Genomic DNA, 22,476 nt, shown 5'->3' with positions numbered 1-22,476 from the left:
GGTTGCTTAGGGCCAGAGGGAATGGGAGGACTGGGCAGTAATAGCTAGGTATGGAGTTTCTTTTGAGGGTAATGAAAATGTTCTGAAATTGACTGTGGTGATAGATGGGTAACTCTGTGAATATACAACTCTGTGAAAATACAGCTCTGTGAAAAGCCACTGAACTGAACACTTTAAATGGGTGAACTGTATGTCATGTGAATTATACCTCAAGAAAGCTGTTTAAAAAACTACTAAACAGATCCAGAGAAGTTAAATAAAACTCTTCGAGTCACCAGACTGTTAAGGTAGTAAAATTAGACCTTTTTTTTAAATTCCCAAATTCCAGGACTTCAACTCTGGTCGTCTGACTTGTCTATGGCTATTTCCACCACAGCATAAGGAGAGAGGAGAATGTTTGTGTTCATGCTCTGCCCTTGTGAAGGGCTGGGTGCTAACTGGACACCAGCACCAAGTGTTCTCATGTTTTCAAGACTAGTAAAGGGATCAACAGATTTGTCTGATCCCCTTGAAATACCTAACACACTGGGATCATGATGGGCCAGGTTGAGGGTTTGCAGTCTGTGACCTCAGAAAAAAGTTCTGGGTCTTTGGCAGGGGGAGAGGGGCACACATGGAACTCATCTGACCATGGCCTCAGATCTAACCAGATCTAACAAGCCCTTTCTTTAAGAGCACCACTCTCAAGCTCATGCCTATGGCTTAGATAAAAACCCACTTTTGTGTGGGACCAAATGGAAGAGCCAACAAAGGCCACGAGAACTATAATGTTTCACTTATAAAGAAAGGAGGGCTCAACAAAAATAGAAATGTTTCCAATAAATAAAGTTGACATTCCACTTTAATGACTACTCAAGCCATTCACACAGCAGACTAATTACTTCCAAATATTTAAAATACTTAGACTGGTTAATAATCAGTCAATGAGACTTAAGCGACTGGCTTTTTAAAATAGCAAATGAGGAAAAACCACAATGAAGCCATTATTCATTACTCAGTTTTGGCATAAGCCACATTCTTTGTCCTAAGAGAGTCAAGCAAGCAGAACTCCTAAGGCTAGAAAAATGCATCTGCATTGGATTGAACCAAACTGAATCGATACTATATTATGTAATATCGTATTACAAATTCATTAACTGGAACATCATATGAAAGTTAAAACGCATGGCCAGATATCACATCCTCTGATAATGGCTTAGATTGTTTGATACAGCATCCAAGAACGTTCTGAAGGGAAACATCTAATCCTGCATCAACCCATCTCTATCACTGCCCCTTCACCAACCCCCAACCATTGTCTTTAATTCTTGAATCTTCATGTAGGAGCGTCTGGGAGTTAACTGCTATTCATTTAAATGATTGGGATATTTTAAATAAGAAATAATGAAAATTTGGTGGTAAGTCAAAGGAGTAGCCCAAAGCCAAAACAGGAAGAAATTCAAACAACTTCATTTTCTGCATACAGGACTAACTTCAGAAAGTCAAATCTGTACCTTTGATGACTCCCCTGAGTCACTGTAGCAGGAACAGGAACCACAGACAGTAATTAAGATCACTGCACATATATACAGCACTCCCACTCGCCTTCTGTTAGAAGTGGCTGAGCAAATGCTCACTTCTCCCACTGGGATTATAAGGGACCATGTTTTATACATCCTTGTGTCACCTATGCTCTCAAAACAGTGCCTTATATGCTGCAAGACTTTAGTAAATGTTTGTTCTATTGTAAGGAATTCTATCATGTGTTGCTGCTAGGATCCAGAAATGATTTAGCTTTATGATCCAACATTACAACTATATGAATTATATGAATCTACTTCTTACAAATAAAGGCTATTAGGAATAAAATGTTAACTAGAAACGCTAATGCCTAAAGCCTATATGTGAAAGCACTCTGAGGACTTTCTCGGAGGTACAGTACCAGCTAAGTTTCAGAAGGAAATCAAAAGGGAGATGTATGCTCCTCAAAAGTAAGGACTCTGTATGTCCAATTCTAGGTGCTGTATCCCTGTACCAAGAATAGTACAGTACCTGATTTAATGGACCCTTGGCACATAGCTGAAATGAATGAATCTGAACTCTCTGAGCTTTCAAATTAAATCTAGTCCTTTACTGTTGAAGCTTTGGTTAAAGATTGTGTTTCCTTTATTACCTTATTAAGAAAAAAAGTCAAATTAAATTTGTCGTCTATATATTTTCTTTGGTGTTCTCCAAATTGTGTGCTCAAAATCTTTGAATATCAGGAAACAGGAGGAAAGATGTTCAGGGAGACAGGTCTGTTACAGGACAAGAGGAAACCCCAATTCCATAATGCTTATTTTTGAGGATGACAGAGAGAGAGGAAAACAGCTCTGATCAAATCATTCAGCTGTGAGGTTCCACCCATGCCCCGCTTCCCTTTCCCAATTGAGTTAGTCACAATCCAAACCCCACTGATGGGTGATCTGTGATAAGAGTACTGTATTCTTCTATTGCCAAAATAAGAGCTGACAGAAGAGATTCTGAATTTCATATATGGCTTACCTATTTTTAATTAGAATTCTTTTAGGTTTGAATGCTATCCATGTACAACTTAAAGACTGGCTGGGGAACAACTGGAAATGGGTTATTTGAATCATGTACCATGATGACAGTATAACGGCCTCTAATTTAGAATAACGTAGAGAGAAGAATCCATTCTACATCTAATTTTATAGTTAAGTGGCCTACAACTTTTAAAAATGAAGGTTTCTATAAATCAATTATACTTATAATAAGAGAAAGCTTAGCCACACTACTAGATAAGCATTTGCTTCACAGAAGAGAGGCCTGACTGCTACTTCTGAAAATATCCCACTACAGCATACCAAAGGTGACTGACTGGTCAGTGTCCATCCCCACAGCAAGTCCCAGCTGACCTTTCCTCGAGTCTCTAATTTCACCTCGTCACTTCTTTGCCTTGTTATATGTGCAGCTGCACACAGTTCTTCAGGGGTCAAGTCTGTCTTGCATGCCACTCTTACTCCAAACTTGAAACTGCCTAGTCCTTTCTTTTTTTTTGCGGTACGCGGGCCTCTCACTGTTGTGGCCTCTTCCATTGCGGAGCACAGGCTCCGGACGCGCAGGCTCAGCGGCCATGGCTCACGGGCCCAGCCGCTCCGCGGCATGTGGGATCTTCCCGGACCGGGGCACGAACCCGTGTCCCCTGCATCGGCAGGCGGACTCTCAACCACTGCACCACCAGGGAAGCCCTGCCTAGTCCTTTCTTGAACCCAGACTAAACAATCCACTTCTGCTGGCAAGATGCAGACTACATCCAATGCTTCAGTTCAGTACCTGGCTTCTCCTTCAATGTGAGCCGGCAGGAAACAAACACGAAGTGACTACGCCAACCGCAGAGAAACACACACCTGTCTGGAGTGCTAAGGAACAGGGTGTTGTTAGACACTACGCCTGGGTTAGGAGTGTTGGTGGTGGTGCTTGGTGGGAGGTGGGCCCTGCTGTAATCTGGACTTGTTAGGCAATTGTTTATGCTGCCACAAATCAGTAAAGCAGTCCCTTAAGCAGGAATTTTCTCACTATATAATATTTCTTATATCTGTTTTAAGTCTTCTTTATTCTGAAGGGATTAAGAACTACTATTAAGTTAAAAGTAAAGCATTCCATGGGACTACACCAAACTAAAAAGCTTTGGCACAGACAAGGAAGCTATCAACAAACCAAAAGGCAGCATTCTGGATAGGAGAACATATTTGCAAATGATATATCCGATAAGGGGTTCATATCCAAAATATACAAGGAACTAATATACCTCAACATCAAAAAACCAAACAACCTGATTAAAAAATGTGCAGAGGACCTGAATAGACATTTTCCAAAGAGGAAATACAGATGGCCAACAGACACATAAAAAAGATGCTCAACAGTACTAATCATCAGGGAAATGCAAATTAAAACCACAGTGAGATATCACCCCACACCTGTCAGAATGGCTATCATCAAAAAGACAACAAATAACAACTGTTGGCAAGAATGTGCAGAAAAGGGAACCCTGTGCAATGCTGGTAGGATTGTAAATTGGTGCAGCCATTATAGAAAGCAGTATGGAGGTTCTTCAAAAAATTAAAAATAGAACTACCATATCATCTAGCAATTTCACTTCTGGATATTTATCCAAAGAAAACAAAAACACTAATTCAAAAAGATACATGTAATTCCCTGGTGGTCCACTGGTTAGGACTCTGCACTTTCACTGTCAAGGGCGCAGGTTCGGTCCCTGGTCAGGGAACTAAGGTCCCACAGCCATATGGTTGCGGCCAAGAAAAAAAAATTTTTTTTCAAAAAGATACACACACACCGATGTTCACTGTAGCATTATTTATAATAGCCAAGATATGGAAGCAACCTAAGTGTTCACTGATGAATGGATAAAGAAGATGTGGTGCATATATACAATATTACTCAGCCATTAAAAAAAAGAAAGCTTGCCATTTGTGACAATGTGGATGGATCTAGAGGGAATTATGCTAAGTGAAATCAGAGAAAGGCAAATACCGTACGATCTCACTTATATGTGGAATCTAAAAACCAAAACAAACAAACAAAATAAAATGCAAACAGTCAACAATTGCCCAAATGAAATTTAAAAAACATGGCTTAGCTACATTAAATAGCAGAGTAAAACAAAGTATTGAACAAAGTCAAAATACTGAACCATAGCTTTCCAGTGAGTTCAGAGACTTGTTCTAGTTCCTACAAGAAACAAGATACATATGTAAAATGCCTAGAACTGCATTTAGCACACAGTGTGCGCTCAAAAAAGGGCCACCTGGTATAGCTATACTAGGGAGTGTCATTCACACACCACAATGTTAAGGTAAAAGCAATAATAATGTAAGACTCAATTAGTTGCATGAAATTACCTTTTTACGGTTTACTTGCCAAAGATACTCTTGACTCAGCTTCTCACAACGTACTATTCTGAACAGAATAGATCAACAGAAGGGCTACTTCTTAGAAAAAGTTTAAAACAAAACAGCCCAGGCAGTAATTGTGTGTGGAGACTCAGTGAACTGGGTTTAGGCAGAGCTCATGACTCCAACTACTTATCGCGATCATGGCTAAGCCATCTGAGGTCTGTCTGGGCTTCATTTTCCTTCAACAGCATCTGTCTTCTTTCCCACAAATGGAAGAAGTGTCAGGCAGGACTTGACTGACTATAGGGTAAAATCATAGCACCAAATATTTGAGAAACAAAATAACATCTAAGGAACTAACAACACTCTCCACTGCTGAGGTACATACAATCTAGAGTAAATTAGTAACACTAGTATACTCTTAGTCAAAGATCTTAAGGCACTTGGAGACTTCAGGGTAGACCAATTTCTTAATTAGCTATGTGACTGGGTCATCATTCTTCCTACTTCAAAGTTACAGTAAAGTATTTTTATGATAGGACAGTATGCTGTCATTGATTCTATCAGTTACCACACTCCTCCCTAGCAGAAGGTAAGATGCTTGAAGTCTATCAAGCATGTTAAGGACAATATGGGGAAAAATTGCCCACTTCCTTGAAAGATCCTCTTTATATGGGAGAATCTTACATAAACATATCTAGAAAACATGACTAGGAATCAGATCAGTCTACAACGACATGCATTTTTACTTTTGTAATCAATTCAAAGAATTTAGCAACTTTCATATTTATAGGGAATATGCAATCTGGTCACACCCATTTCAAAGATTCATTCTTAATACAGATGAAAGCTAACTTTCTTGTAACATGGCCATATAATCCTCCAAGCTGGGCACTTTTGAAAGTGAAAGGAGATGCTGTTAATAATTGCAACGGATAACAGGTATTAACCAGAAAATAGGGGGGTGTGTAGTCATATAAATTCACTATAAAAATAAATTGGCAATTAAAATGTTACATTTTATGACATTTTTTAACACAATAAACACATACACACAAATAAATTAGCCAGTAATCTTTCCTATAAAACAAAAATCTATATTTTCCCCTTAAAGTAAGGGAGATTCACTTAATATTTGGAGTCTTGGAAAGTCAGTATCCAAATTCAATAGGATGTTTTCTTTTAGGTTAAGAATTTGTCAAGTACCACAGGAAGCCTTCATACATGAACTCTTGAAAGTTAGACATGCAAGCAGAAGCAAGAAGAACTAAAATCCTGCAGCCTGTGGAACAAAAACCACATTCACAGAGAGATAGACAAGATGAAAAGGCAGAGGGCTATGTTCCAGATGAAGGAACAATATAAAACCCCAGAGAAACAACTAAATGAAATGGAGATAGGCAATCTTCCAGAAAAAGAATTCAGAATAACGATAGTGAAGATGATCCAGGACCTTGGAAAAAGAATGGAGGCAAAGATCGAGAAGATGCAAGGAATGTTTAACAAAGATCTAGAAGAATTAAAGAACAAACAGAGATGAACAATACAATAACTGAAACGAAAAAACACTAGAAGGAATCAATAGCAGAATAACTGAGGCAGAAGAACGGATAAGTGACCTGGAAGACAGAACAGTGGAATTCACTGCTGCGGAACAGACTAAAGAACAAAGAATGAAAAGAAATGAAGACAGCCTAAGAGACCTCTGGGACAACATTAAATGCAACAACATTCGCATTATAGGGGTCCCAGAAGGAGAAGAGAGAGAGAAAGGACCTGAGAAAATATTTGAAGAGATTATACTAGAAAAATTCCCTAACATGGGAAAGGAAATAGCAACCTAAGTCGAGGAAGTGCAGCGAGTCCCATTCAGGATAAACCCAAGGAGAAACACGCCGAGACACACAGTAATCGAATTGGCAAAAATTAAAGACAAAGAAAAATTACTGAAAGCAGCAAGGGAAAAACAACAAATAACATACAAGGGAACTCCCATAAGGTTAACAGCTGATTTCTCAGCAGAAACTCTACAAGCCAGAAGGGAGTGGCATGATACACTTAAAGTGATAAAAGGGAAGAACCTACAACCAAGATTACTCTACCTGGCAAGGATCTCATTCAGATTCGATGGAGAAATCAAAAGCTTTACAGACAAGCAAAGCTAAGAGAATTCGGCACCACCAAACCAGCTCTACAGCAAATGCTAAAGGAACTTCTCTAAGTGGGAAACACAAGAGAAGAAAAGGACCTACAGAAACAAACCCAAAACAATTAAGAAAATGGTCATAGGAACATACATATCGATGATTACCTTAAACATGAATGGATTAAATCCTCCAACCAAAAGACACAGGCTTGCTGAATGGATGCAAAAACAAGACCCATATATATGCTGTCTACAAGAGACCCACTTCAGACCTAGGGACACATACAGACTGAAAGTGAGGGGATGGAAAAAAATATTCCATGCAAAAGGAAATCAAAAGAAAGCTGGAGGGCTTCCCTGGTGGCGTAGTGGTTGAGAGTCCGCCTGCCGATGCAGGGGACACGGCTTCGTGCCCCGGTCCGGGAAGATCCCACATGCCGCGGAGAGGCTGGGCCCATGAGCCATGGCCACTGAGCCTGCGCGTCTGGAGCCTGTGCTCCGCAACGGGAGAAGCCACAACAGTGAGAGGCCCGCGTACTGCAAAAAAGCAAAACAACAACAACAACAACAAAAAGAAAGCTGGAGTAGCAATACTCATATCAGACAAAATAGATTTTAAAATAAAGAATGTTACAAGAGACAAGGAAGGACACTACATAATGATCAAGGGATCAATCCAAGAAGATATAACAATTATAAATATATATGCACCCAACACAGGTGCACCTCAATACATAAGGCAACTGCTAACAGCTGTAAAAGAGGAAATTGACAGTAACACAATAATAGTGGGGGACTTTAACACCTCACTTACACCAAGGGACAGATCATCCAAAATGAAAATAAATAAGGAAACAGAAGCTTTAAATGACACAACAGACCAGATATATTTAACTGATATTTATAGGACATTCCATCCAAAAACAGCAGACTACACTTTCTTCTCAAGTGTGCACGGAACATTCTCCAGGACAGATCACATCTTGGGTCACAAATCAAGCCTCAGTAAATTTAAGAAAATTGAAATCATATCAAGCATCTTTTCTGACCACAATGCTATGAGATTAGAAATCAATTACAGGGAAAAAAACGTAAAATACACAAACACATGGAGGCTAAACAATACATTACTAAATAACCAAGAGATCACTGAAATCAAAGAGGAAATCAAAAAATACCTAGAGACAAATGACAATGAAAACACGACGATCCAAAACCTATGGGATGCAAAAAAAGCAGTTCTAAGAAGGAAGTTTACAGCTATACAAGCCTACCTCAAGAAACAAGAAATATCTCAAATAAATGTAAGACTGGACACTAGAAAACTCTTAGAGGAAAATATAGGAAGAACACTCTTTGACATAAATCACAGCAAGATCTTTTTTGATCCACCTCCTAGAGTAATGGAAATAAAACCAAAAATAAACAAATGGGACCTAATGAAACTTCAAAGCTTTTGCACAGCAAAGGAAACCATAAACAAGATGAAAAGACAACCCTCAGAATGGGAAAATATATTTGCAAATGAATCATCGGACAAAGGATTAATTTCCAAAATATATAAACAGCTCATGCAGCTCAATATTAAAAAAACAAACAACCCAATCCAAAAATGGGCAGAAGACCTAAATAGACATTTCTCCAAAGAAGACATACAGATGGCCAAGAAACACATGAAAAGCTGCTCAACATCACTAAGTATTAGAGAAATGCAAATCAAAACTACAATGAGGTTATCATCTCACACCAGTTAGAATGGGCATCATCAGAAAATCTACAAAGAACAAATGCTAGAGAGGGTGTGGAGAAAAGGGAACCCTCTTGCACTGTTGGTGGGAATGTAAATTGATACAGCCACTATGGAGAACAGTATGGAGGTTCCTTAAAGAACTAAAAATAGAATTACCATATGACCCAGCAATCCCCCTACTGGGCTTATACCCAGAGAAAACCATAATTCAAAAAGACACATTCACCCCAATGTTCATTGCAGCCCTGTTTACAATAGCCAAGTCATGGAAGCAACTTAAATGCCCATCAACAGACAAATGGATAAAGAGGATGTGGTACATATATACAATGGAATATTACTCAGCCATAAAAAGGAACGAAACTGGGTCATTTGTAGAGACGTGGATGGATCTAGAGAGTGTCATACAGAGTGAAGTAAGTCAGAAAGAGAAAAATAAATATCGTATATTAACGCATATAGGTGGAACCTAGAAAAATGGTACAGATGAACTGGTTTGCAGGGCAGAAATAGAGACACAGATGTAGAGAACAAACGTATGGACACCAAGGGGGGAAAGCGATGGTGGTGGTGGTGGTGGTAGTCAGCTGAATTGGGAGATTGGGATTGACATGTATACACTGATGTGTATACAATTGATGACTAATAAGAAAACTAAATAAATAATAAACATTAAAAAAAAGTTAGAAGACAGATGCTAGTATTCTTATTCCAGTGAGCACATACGTCTACAATAAATTTTAAAAGGGCTGAAATCTCACTAAATTAACAGAAATGATGGGAGAAATAACACACTATTTCTTCTGATCTTTGGGAAAGTGACTTATGCTTAATTCTTAGAGCTGTGACATAGAATAGTTGGATCTCATTTTTCAGTACACACTGCAAGAGAATTCTATCAGTGGAGATTGGCCTTTAGAGGACCCCTAAAACAAAAGATGACAACTAATGTATGATGTGATCCTAAAATCTAGTCCAGTCTATTTCAGGCACATGAAGTAATTCTTCCATGTGAGGCATGGAAGTTAGTACAGGGAATCTCAGCAACATCAAAGAATTTGATGAATCTTAACAACAGTACCACCAGGGGGTACTATAGGCCAAAAGGGAACAAAGTTGTTCTCCTCCCCAGGATGGCTGAGCTGAGACTACAAACCACTCTTATGTCTTCCTATGGACAAACCGCAATCCTCACTCCACTTCATTTGCTTCCCCAGCTATTCGCTTGTGCCTAGTGGTATATTCTGACTTTTCTGCCAGTTTTTTTCCCTGAATGTCTGCCATCCTCCCTGGCCACCAGCCCTACCATTTCTATTCCCTGTCTCCCTCCCATTCACCTCCCTTCTCCTCTCCTTCAGGCATCTGCCAGCTTCACACCTTTCTCTACACATACTTCCTACTCTTTGTACAATTTACCTCTTCCAGTATGAACACCACTGCTTTAAATCAATTGTCCCCCAAATAAAAACATTTTCTAGGGGCTTCCGTGGTGGCGCAGTGGTTGAGAGTCCGCCTGCCAATGCAGGGCACACGGGTTCGTGACCTGGTCCGGGAGGATCCCACATGCCGCGGAGCGGCTGGGCCCATGAGCCATGGCCACTGAGCCTGCGCATCCAGAGCCTGTGCTCCGCAACGGGAGAGGCCACAACAGTGAGAGGCCCGTGTACTGCAAAAAAAAAAAACCCCCCCCAAAATTTTCTATATAGCCTATTTATAGTGATAGGGATAGGAGTTATAATTTAAGGTCGCTTCTATTTCATTAATCTCTGAAAGTTAATTTAGTTCTGTACATCCAAATTAAAAAAAAAAAAAAAAAAAGACCTTCAGAAGAAAAGTTAAATGAAGCCTGAGGATAAATGCCTGCTTATTTCTCAGTAATCCCTGTAAGCACATTTCTGCCCCCATGGTCAAAGCTGTGTTTTAATTCTTTTCTTTATTCTATACTCCACATCCATGCATATCTCCTTTGTTATCTGTCACTTCCACGTATTTACCCTAAACTATTGCTTTCTAGGCCAATGTCAAATCCTTTCATCTTTAAATCTCATTGGTTAAATTGTTTTGCAGCTTTAATGAGATAATTCACATACCATACAATTCACCCACTTAACATATACAATGGCTTTTAGCATGTTCAGAGTTGTACAACCATCGCCACAGTCAACTTTAGAACATTTTCGCCACCCCAGTAAGAAAACCTGCACATATTAGCAGTCACTCTTCAATCCACCCTCTTCCCCTCCACACCAGTCCTAGGAAACAAATCATCTATTTTCTGTCTATATAGATTTGCCTATTCTGGAGATTTTATACAAATATAATCCTACAATACGTGATCCTTTGTGACTGGCTTCTTTCTTTCTTTCTTTCTTTTTTTTCAACAGGGCAGACTTTTCTTTTTTTAATAAATTTATTTATTTATTTATTTATTTTTGGCTGCGTTGCGTCCTCTTTGCTGTGCGCAGGGCTTTCTCTAGTCGCGGCGAGCGGGGGCTACTCTTTGTTACGGTGTGCGGGCTTCTCATTGTGGTGATTTCTCTTGTTATGGAGCACGGGCTCTGGGCATGCGGGCTTCAACAGTTGTGGCTCACGGGCTCAGTAGTTGTGGCTCGCGGGCTCTAGAGCACAGGCTCAGCAGTTGTGGCACACAGGCTTAGGTGCTCCACAGCATGTGGGATCTTCCTGGACCAGGGATCGAACCTGTGTCCCCTGCACTGGCAGGCAGATTCTTAACCACTGCGCCACCAGGGAAGCCCTGGCTTCTTTCATGTAATCATGATTTCAAGATTCATCCATGTTATAGCACGTGTCAGTACTTCATTTTTTTTAATGCAGAATAATATTTAATTGTATGGACATACTGCATTTAACTTATCTAATCACTTGTTGATGGGCATTTGGGTTGCTTCCACACTGTGGCTGTGGCTATTATGAGTAATACTGCTTTGAAGGTTTGTGTACAAGTTTTTGTGTGGACATACGTTTTCACTTCTCTTAGGTATTGTTATGAGTTGAACTGCATTCCCCCAAAAAAGATATGCTGAAGTTAACCTCCAGTACCCCAGAACGTGACCTTTCTTGGAAACAGGTCTTTAGAGAGGTACTCAAGTTAAAATGAGGTCACTGGGGCAGGCCCTAGTCCAATATTATTGGTGTCCTTATAAATAGGAAAATTTGGACAAGAAGAAGAGACACACAGGGAGAACACCAAGTGAAGATGGAGGGTTGCACTGATGCATCCACAAACCAAGAAACGTTACAGATTTCTGGACTTCCCTCGCAGTCCAGTGGTTAAACACAGTCCAGTGGTTCTACTGCCGGGGGCACAGGTTCAATCACCAGTCAGGGAATTAAGATCCCACATGCTGCACAGCGTGGCCATAAAAAAAAAAAAAAAAAAAAAGATTTCTAGCAAACACCAGAAACTACAAGAGGCAAGAAAGGATTCTCTCCTAGTGTCATTAGAGAGAGCAGGACCCTGCCAATACTTTGATATAGGACTTCCAGCTCCCAGAACTGTGAGACAATTATCTGTTTTTCTAAGCCACCCAGTTTTGGGTACTTTGTTACAGTAGCACTAGGAAATGAATACAGGTATGTACCTAGGAGTGGACCTGCTGGATCATATGGTACCTCTATGTGTCACCGTCAAGGAACTGCCAGATTGTTTTCCCAAGCAGCTATACCATTTGATTGTTTTTCAATAAACTATTAATGGTTTCAAAACCTCCCTCAAATATAGACAGTCAGCTTTTCTATGTTACCTTGCCCTCGACAGGTAGTTTTCCCTGCATCCCTACAATGGTGGCAGTCTTCTTCACCACCATTTGTTAAACCTTCCTATTTCTTTCAAAAATAACAGTAACAAATGGTTAAGTTACCAACACACTAATGGAAGGGGGTATCTAGAATACGCTATGGTCGGGGCTGCAGAATAATCTTAGTGCTCTAAACCTGAAGATGGGTAAATGGTACTAACCAGCAGGAAACTGTCTTTAAAAGGAGGATTTCCTAGCTGAGATGGGGAAGAAAAGAGGATCCTGAAGGAGATGATGGCCTTTTCTTAAGGGAAGGGAATCTGGCCACAAAGAGATCTAAGTCCCATCTCTGGAAAAAAGGAATTGGCATGGAGACAGAGAATACATCTTCTGGCAGAAACTTTGAAATTCTGAATTTCAGTTTGTTGTTGTCCTAAGAGGAGCTTCAACTCTTCTTCAAACAATAAAGTACTATAATAAATCCAGTAATGATGAAGTTATATATAGATATTTAATCAAATACATGACTATTCTGAACAAGGAAGAATAATACCATTTATATAGTTGAGTAAATAAGATATATACACATACACAAACAGATCAAGTGCCATGTCTGGCCAATGATGTTTTAAATAGCCAATAAAGCCTGTAGATTTTAGATCTCTGCACAATGAATGGAGGTCAGGTATATGAGTAATAATGACTTGGCTCTTGGCCATGTTATAAAAACTAGGGGGAAAAAACCACATGCTAAAAGGTTTACATTAAAATCTTATAAAGATCAGTTCATTTTGTTAACAATAACCTATTTTCACTTATTTCATGTGCAAGGTCAACTTTTTCATTTTTCACAGCCTCATATAGAAAAGTAAAGCAGAATGAAAAGGGAATGTTGGAGAAATGCATTCTAACGCCAGTGGGCTGACTGCTGACAGTGACGATAGACAGGAAAACACCAGACAGAGCAGATCACTCAAAACGCACAACCGTCCGGGATTATTTAGTGAAGGGAGAGAGGGGAGGGAGAAACCCCCTGAAGGTGTCACTGTGCAATCACTGGTGCCCAAAACTGGTGCGCTCAAGTCCTCAGAGGAGTTCATTTAGTTCATGTTACTTAAGAGGAAGGTAACAACACAGTACTTTCTAGAACATAACATCAAGGAGTTAAAATAAAATTAAGGCTAATTATCTCCAATAAGCCATCTTTTTATTTTCCTTCTCCTGAACTTTCTCCCAGTCGATGACTAAGCCTGGTCTGGAACAAAGAGAAGACTGGAACAAAACAATTATTCAGGAAACTTAGGTCTGAAAACACAGCAATGATTGTTTAAAGTTGGAAGAACGGGAGCAAAACTGAAGTCTATATGATTTTATTTAACTTGAAAGACTCAAAAGAAAAAAAAACTTACCTTGCATACCATTTCTACAAAAATTTCTTCCCTCCCTAGCCTCCTCTTACCTTGTTAAAACAAAAGCCACAGAATCTTTTAGATCAGTGGTTCTCAAGCACTTGGAGAAGCCCAAGCATTATTATCAGCACCACCTGAAAATTCCTTAGAAACACAAATTACTGGGCCACACCCCAGGCCTACAGACTGAGAAACTCCAAGGGTGCGGCCAGAAACCAGTGGTGGTCCCAGCGCTCCCTCCCTCCAGGTGATTCTGATGCTTGCTGACGTTAGAGAATCACTGCTTCAGATAGCACGAATGTAAAAGGCCCAGGATTTTTGACTGATAGAACAAAAGGATCCTGAAAAGACTGAAAGGACAAAAGGTAATAGGGAAGGAAAGTCTATTACGTAAACTGTGCATTATTAGCTTAGAAACCAGTTCCTTTCTAGATTAAGGCCCAGTAGCAACCTTCAGTAAGTAGTAGCATAAAGATGGTACCTTCCAGATGTTTCAGAAGTGCCCGGCTGCTATTTCCATGAGCAGATATCAGAATGGTTTTACCACTTAATACTTCAGGAGCAATCCTTTCATTCCAATAAGGAAGGAGTCTCTCCAGAACATCCTTTAAGCTCTCGGATCGTGGCAGCTGATCCAAAGGAGTGTCGCACACTTTATATCTCCGGTCGTTGTAGATTTCGTGGTAGTAAGGATGGGACTCCTCTATGGGCGGTGGGGTCACACTGTAGCTCCTTCTCCACAGCCTCACTTGTTCCTCGCCGTGATTCAAAGCCATTTGCTCCCTGTTGAGACCGATCAAGGCTCCATAGTGACGCTCATTGAGACGCCAGGAGCTTTCCACGGGAACCCACTCCTGCCCCAGCTCTTCCAGGATCAGCCAGGCTGTGTGGATGGACCGGTTCAGGATGGATGTGAACACAAGATCAAACTCAAAGTTTAGCGCTTTGAGTTGCTTCCCACAGTTCCGAGCTTCTTCCATTCCTTCACTGTTAAGTTTCTGATCCACCCAGCTACAAAAACGGTTCTCTTTATTCCAAGCACCCTCTCCATGTCTTAACATAATCAGTTTGTACTTGGACATACTGATGGCTGAGCTTCTCTAGTGCTTTCCAATGGGCCAGTGTTCAGTGACAGCAATACATCTAGAAAGAGAAGAAAAAAAAGTATAAGTTATATTCTTCATTCAACTAACCACCTGGGGGTGGAAGCACAACTTTTCAACAGCCAGTTTCTAAAACACACTGGAATGATTCCTTGAACAGTTTTGACATCAGACATCCGGCAACTCATACATACTGTGGCACATCCAGGCAGAGTCTACAGATAATTACAGGGAACCTAGTTAGTTGACAAATTTTCTGATGGCTGGGTAGAAAGTTAATTGTATGACACAAAACAACAGAACACTTCACTCTATTGGCATATGCTACACTTCCACCAGATCAAAAGGCAGTTTCTGCTTCCAGGAGACAGGATTTAATAGAATGAGCTTTAGGTGTCTAAAAGGATGACTCGTAGTTGGGAACTCCCAGGTCTGAGAAGCTGACTCGAGACTGAAGGCACCCTTCTCATTTTGTTTCCCCCTCTGGTGGAGAAATAATTTACCAGTCTCGTCTTACTATCGAAGTTATTAAACATGTTAATTCAATAAACCACCACATTCATCTGGTATGTAAATCATTGATTGGTGGCAACTAGCTCTTCAATGCCACAGGCTACATCACATACAAGAAAACCTAAGGTTCAACATTTAAACATTAAAATGATTTAAATCAACATTAACACCCAATATGGTACTCACCTAAATAATCTTTCACCTGCCTCAAGATAGAGTTTTTGGCAGGAATAAATTGGATGCAAAACAAGCTATCAAATTAAGCAGCTGAGAGATGCTGCCTGTAGAAACAGATTACCAGAAGCAGGTCTGTAGGAGTGAGAGGAAGCACACTGATAAGGAGGCCCCCCTCTCCTTCTCCCAACCCTTCAGCTGTCCTACACATGCCAGCCACATCTCAGCAGGCGAAGACTCTAGTAAAGAGGGACAGGCAACCCTAAAGTGTTTCTGAACTTCCTAAGTGAAGCTGCTGGCCCAAAGATCTGCTGGGCCCACTCTGTCCCCTGGAGAATCTTCGGACAGGCTGCATCAGCCTGCCTCGCTCTCCTTGCAGTGGACAGATCTACACTGACAAACCCGGCTCAGTTTACTTGCCCAGCGCTTTCCACCTCCAGCCCAGCACTTTCCACACTGGAGAGTAGAGATTATATGAACATCAGGGCCTGGGCTTCTGCCATTCTTGGCAACTTCCATTAACTGGAGATTTTCTGTCCCACTTAAACTGTGATTCACCCACAGTTATATAACAATCAATGACAAAGTTAATTGGAATCTAGATCTAATTTCTTCCTTCCTTTAGTAATTCCTAGAGATTCTCAAGGGGGGAAAATGTCTTTAAAACAAAGCTTCCAATTTCAGTGGAGGGCCAACAGAGGGCCCAAGGGAGGAAGCAGATTGAGGTGATTTGCAAGTGGCTGAAAGGCTACAATGGTTAGGTTTATGACTTCCCTTTCTCATCAGGTATCAATAAAATTTGACGCTTTATTTAGTGCATGTGAAGTGGGGAAGCATCAGGTCACTGCAAGAAGCTGGGCTAAGGACTCAGGTGAAGGTACCTTGCAGAGCTAAGACTTTCCAGAGGGAAAGCAATGTCTCTATTCTCAGCCCAGATGGGCATCGGGTGGCAGAAGAACAGAGAATGGGATGAAAGAACTGGGCAGTGTTTGGCTAGGGGATTACCGGTGCCCGGAAGAGGAATAATCATGAAACTAATGACGCTCAAGTTTCAGTAATGAATTCACATCGTTGAGAATGTGTGTGTGTGTGTGTGTGTGTGTGTTTAATCAGCAGAAGACACTCCTGTATTGCTTTTTTTTTGTAAAGGGCCCACCCCCATCCACTAAGTACTAGAAGTTTCAGGCCCATCAAAAACTGGATCCATGCCCACGCAACATTTACTGTTTTGTTTTCAGTGGTGGTGAGGAGGGGGATGGGGAAAAGAGAAGTTATCAATTGTTCTCTACCTCAGCCCTTACTGTGTCTTGTCAAACAAGAGCTCCTTAGGCTGATGAAGCTACTTTCCCTTGAAATGAAGAAGATGTGATAGACAAATATTATAGGCAGAGGCACTTCTCCATCATCTTTTGATTAGAAACTATATGGAGGCAACAAAAAAAATGTAGCAATAATATCATGAACACTGAGGCAACAATCACCAAGCTCAGCAGTATTTTAATCTGCTCTATTTGCTTACTTAAAGGAATAAAACAATTTCTGTTTCTTCCCCTCAAAATATATATATTGGAGCAGAGAAATAGTGCTACAGCCACAAGGACTCTACAAATAAATACACACCTGCGCTTTACTCCGGTGTACAGAGGGCGAATACAGGATAAGGTACCAAACTGCAGCATCTACCTCAGGTCAACAGAAAGTCCCTTCCCTCTCTCCTCCTTGCTATCAACTGATCTTTGCCATTTAATTAACTACTGAATATTCACAAAGGAGCTGTTGAGGTTTATAGTTTGCATTCTTTACAATTTAATCATTGTGGGAGCTGGTATGTCAAGTGTCAACAAACATAACACTGTAGTCAGTTTCATTTAAAGTTTCAGGCAGATCTGTGAGGAGCAGTGCTGTGGGGCTGCAAGGTGGTAGGAAAAGTGCTGAACTGCAGGGAACATGCGCTTCTCTGATGGAAGCAATGGACATTGATGTGTGCATGGACAAAGCATTTGTATAATCTGGTCTCGCTGAGCTAAGGGTACCATTCTAGAACTTTTCTGGAGAACAAGGAGAAGCCAGGGCTGCTGAAAACAAAGACTGGAGAGAATGCAAGACTCAGACCAGACAGAACCTGTGGATTCTGTTTTGTTTTTAGGGTAAATAAATGTCTTTTTTTTTAATGTGATCATTTCAGCTCTCAGAAGCTCAAATGAAAAATGAAGGGAGTAGCTGCTACTTAGCTCCAGCCCATTTCTCTGTGAGACTGAGGAACTGGGGTCCTCAATCTTCCAATTCTCAAAAGAACTGGAAATGTGAATTTTATGTGATATCTAATACAAATACTAGCAACTAATTTGAATACATAAAATAAAAAATGTGAGCTAAACAAGACATTTCTGAGGGTAGATTGAGTCTGCTAGTGTATGACTGTGACTTAAAGAGAAACCTCCTCCAGGCCTCAGGTGAATGAGGACCACCACCCCCCAGCCCCGCCTTCCTGCCCCCTGGAGCTGGTCAGACCCCAAGCCTCCAGGCTCTAACCCCAGCCTTCCTCTGTGGTTGTCCAGCACACTCTTTCAAAGGACAGACCCTCTAATCCCCATGTGTGCCAGGCTTCCTTGTCCCTGACCCTCTCTTCACCAAAACTTCGCCAGTGCCCTGCAGAGTCCCAGCTCTGTAATCAAACTCCTACTCAACTTTGGACTCTTCTGGAATGTTTCCTCTAGCTCTCAACTTTAACCAAGCTGAAAATGAACTGAACACCAAACTATTCCCAGGTGTCTGCTTCTCTCTTCAGCAGGGGTGTTCGTGCCTCGTATCCTGGGGCAGGGGCTGCTGACGAGCAGGGTCCCGCTCCCTCCCTCTCAATAGTACTTCCCGTCCAAATGCCTCCATCCCCACCATCTTTTGGGCAGGTGGGGGGAGCTTTGATTCTGAGCCTTGCAATATTCAGCTGTAGCTCTCTTGCCCTCATATATTAGCTACAAACTTCCTGAAAACTGAGTACCCTATTTAAAACCCTCAGATTACTTCCTGTTGATCTTAGGACAAAGCTCAAAATCCTTAATGTGACCTGCAAGACTTTGGTTTTCTTTTATTTCCTTGAACATGCCATGTTCTTTCTGGCCTTGGGACCTCTGCACACACTGTCTCCTACACAGAACCCTCACCCAACCCCCCTCCCCTCCACCCCCATTTCAGTCCCTCCCTGCTTTGGGGGCCTGCTAGTTATCCTTTCAATCAGCTGTGTCCAATCAAAATGTAATGCAAGCCACATATAATTGGCTTTTTTTAATTTGTAATTTAAAATTTTCTAAAAGCCGTACTAAGCAGCAAAAATAGGTGAAATTTTAATAATACATTTTATTTAACCCTTTAGGTTCAAAAGATTATCATTCTAACATATGATCTATATAAAATTCTGAATGAGGTATTTTACTTTCTTTTTTTCTTAGTAAGTTGAAACCTGATGTGTATTTTATACTTAAAGCACATCTCCATTTCGACTAACCACATTTCAAGGGCTCCGTAGCCACACGTGACCAGTGGCTACTGTATTGACAGGTGCAGCTTTAGCGCTTAGCTTAAATGTTATTTCCTCTAGGCTAGTCGTCCTCAAACTTTAATGTGCATCAGAATCACCAAGAGGACTGGTTCAAACAGGCTGCTGGGCCCCACTTCCAGAGCCTGAATGAATAGGTCTGGGGCAGGCCTGAGAATCTGTATTTCTAACAAGCTTCCAGGTGATGCTGAGGCTGCTGGTCTGAGGACAATGCTTTTAAAGCCTCTGCAGACTTCTCTGCCCTTCTTTCCCACCCACTGGGAAGTGGTGAGGTGCCTCCACAGCCCCCTGCTTTAGGACACTAGGTGCCGTTGTGATGGGTCACTTATGACAGATCACTTGTTCCACATCTGTGTGCCCTGTTAGACTGTAAGCTGCATCAAGGTTGGTCTGACTCGCTGCCCCATCTCTAGAACCCAGCATGACACCTGACACATACTAGGTACTTAGTAGGTGTGTTGACTGAATCAAAGTTAGGCAAAAAGGATTAGCTTGTGCCAATAAGGCTAAGGCCTGACATTTTTAGTGGTAACTACCAAAGCAAAAATAGTCAGGCCCAAGACTTTAGGAAGCTTTAACTCAAGAATTCCAATGTATTTGATGGCAAAGGCAGCGCCAAGAATAATCATCCATTATATTTTTCTTTTGTTACAGTTTAGTATAACAACTAGACAACTAAACATGAAAGGCCATAATAATCTCCACAGAGAAAAGAGAGACACTGATTGACTTGTCCAAAAACACAAAGCCACTAAATGGAATTGGAACTGCGATCCAGGTCTGTGCCTCTGACACCCGCACTCTTTCTGCCTCACCACGGAAGATTTGTGAGTCTGGGTGTGAGCATCTAGGCTCACTAGGCTTCCCTTCACAGGAGAATCTCCAGTCAGAGCTTGTCTCCCCAACCCAGGCAGACATTTCATGAAATGCACACAAACAAGGTGAGTATAAAGGAGGGCTCGACGTATGACTGCCTGAAGAACCTCAAATCACAAGGTCAAGTCAGGCAATAGTCACCCCCAACTTATAATAAGGTGCCATGCTAAGAATTAAAAACTATCCTTTCTAAAAATCAAGCTTTGTTTTTTTGTGTTGCTTTTGGTAAAGCTCACCACGCTGGAGTTGGTTCTTAAGAGTCCTCATTTATCCGTTGGCAAGGGTTACTGGCACTTGAATTAAGCACTAATTTTAGTCAATGATTTACTTCATACCCCCAAAGGGCCACACGGGTCACTAAATTACCATACCCCAGAGTTCCTTCCTTTTTAAAGTATGGTGTGGCTGAAAGAGAAAAATTTAGTAAACAAACATATCTTTTACATGACGCTGCATCTCATCTTCCTGCCGCTTCCTCTTGGCTGTTTTTCCCTTCCTTCTGGCCATTACTTTTTTAGTCCTCTGACACCTAACTTATACCTTGCCCACTCTACTGAAATGCTCTCAAAAGACTGCTGATTGGTTACTTCTTACTAAGTGAAGACCATCTTTACTCAGGACTTACACTGCTTTGACCCCTCTGAAGCTGACTATTTCTATCAAGGGAAGAAAAAATCTTCTAAGATTTTGGTGCTGCATTTCTCCCAGCTCTTCTATTGTTATGTCCCAGTGTTGAATCTATATTTTCTTTTTTTTTAATTTAATTTATTTATTTTTTATACAGCAGGTCTTTTTTTTTTCCAATAAATTTATTTATTTATTTATTTTTGGCTGCATTGGGTCTTTGTTGCTGCACACGGGCTTTTCTCTAGTTGGGGCGAGCTGGGGCTACTCTTTGTTGTGGTGCGCAGGCTTCTCATTGCGATGGCTTCTCCTGTTGTGGAACATGGGCTCTAGGCACACGGGCCTCAGTAGTTGTGGCTCACGGGCTCCAGGGTGCAGGCTCAGTAGTGGTGGTGCACAGGCGTAGGTTGCTCCGCAGCATGTGGGATCTTCCCAGACCAGGGCTCAAACCCATGTCTCCTGCATTGGCAGGTGGATTCCCAACCACTGCGCCATCAGGGAAGCCCCAGCAAGCTCTTATTAGTTGTCTATTTTATACATATTAGTGTATATATGTCAATCCCAATCTCCCAGTTCATCCCACCAACAACAACAACTACCCCCTCGCCCCACCACTTTCCCCAGTTGGTGTCCATATGTTTGTTCTCTACATCTGTGTCTCTATTTCTGCCTTGCAAACCGGTTCATCTGTACCTTTTTCTAGATTCCACATATATGCGTTAATATACGATGTTTTTTTTTCTCTTTCTTACTGAATCTGTATTTTCTGCCCGCCAGCAACAGTACTATGACGATGAAGACAGCATATGACACCATAGCCGCTACCTTTCTCAGAGTGCTCACCGTGTGCTTGGGACTATTTAAATCCTCAACCACCATTCTGCGGAGAAGTTACTATGATTACTCCTGTTTTACAGATGCAGAAACCTAAGAGGTGAGGTTAACTTGCCCAAGATGACAAAGACTGTAACTGGCAGAGCTGGATTTCAATCTCAGGCAGGCTGGACCCCAAAGCCTATACATATGCCTTGACCCACTCTGCTCCGCCGCCATATTGGCACCCAAGGCTCTGTCCTCAGTCCTTGGAAACCCAACTTTTCTCACTACTTAAATTACGTTAAAATGGATGATTTATACATTGACATTCCCAAATACTCATCAGTCTACCAAGTCTGGTCAATTAACTCATTCTTCAAACGTGTTACAAACTCCATTTGAACATGGCATAATGCTAGGCCTGTGAGGAATATAGAATCCAACATGAATGATGTCTCCAAGTGACTAATGGGGGAAAAGATATGTGTGTGTATCACTAAAGCAGAAATTAACCCACATCATGAGAAAGCAGTACACGTACATGGGAGATGGAAAAGGAGAGATTTTTTTGCTGTACGCGGGCCTTTCACTGTTGTGGCCTCTCCCGTTGCAGAGCACAGGCTCCGGACGCGCAGGCCCAGCCGCTCCGCGGCATGTGGAATCTTCCCGGACCGGGGCACTGTGTCCCCTGCATCAGCAGGCAGACTCTCAACCACTGCGCCACCAGGGAAGCCCCAAGGAGAGATTTTTTACTTGAATAATGCTTCATGGACATGGCACTATTTAAGCTGAATTTGAAAAGATGTTTAAGGTTCAGATTTATAGAAAAAAGAAAAAGAATTCCAGGATGTTTAAGATT

At 41.3% G+C, this 22,476-nt stretch overlaps 1 protein-coding gene across 1 annotated transcript in view; it reads right to left on the bottom strand.

Annotated features, from left to right (window-relative positions):
* BPGM (bisphosphoglycerate mutase) overlaps positions 1 to 22,476 on the bottom strand; it is a 30,957-nt gene that overhangs the window by 3,684 nt on the left and 4,797 nt on the right. Inside the window, exon 2 of the mRNA XM_029234472.1 lies at positions 14,440 to 15,101. Within this exon, the coding sequence (XP_029090305.1) occupies positions 14,440 to 15,040 (601 nt within the window). The 5' untranslated portion in view covers positions 15,041 to 15,101. The remainder of the gene's footprint in view (positions 1 to 14,439; positions 15,102 to 22,476) is intronic.

The sequence above is a fragment of the Monodon monoceros genome, unplaced genomic scaffold (genome assembly GCF_005190385.1).
Source record: "Monodon monoceros isolate NGI ecotype Baffin Bay Population unplaced genomic scaffold, NGI_Narwhal_1 Super_Scaffold_2, whole genome shotgun sequence".
Taxonomy (NCBI): domain Eukaryota; kingdom Metazoa; phylum Chordata; class Mammalia; order Artiodactyla; family Monodontidae; genus Monodon; species Monodon monoceros.
This window is presented reverse-complemented; position numbering and strand designations above follow the sequence as displayed.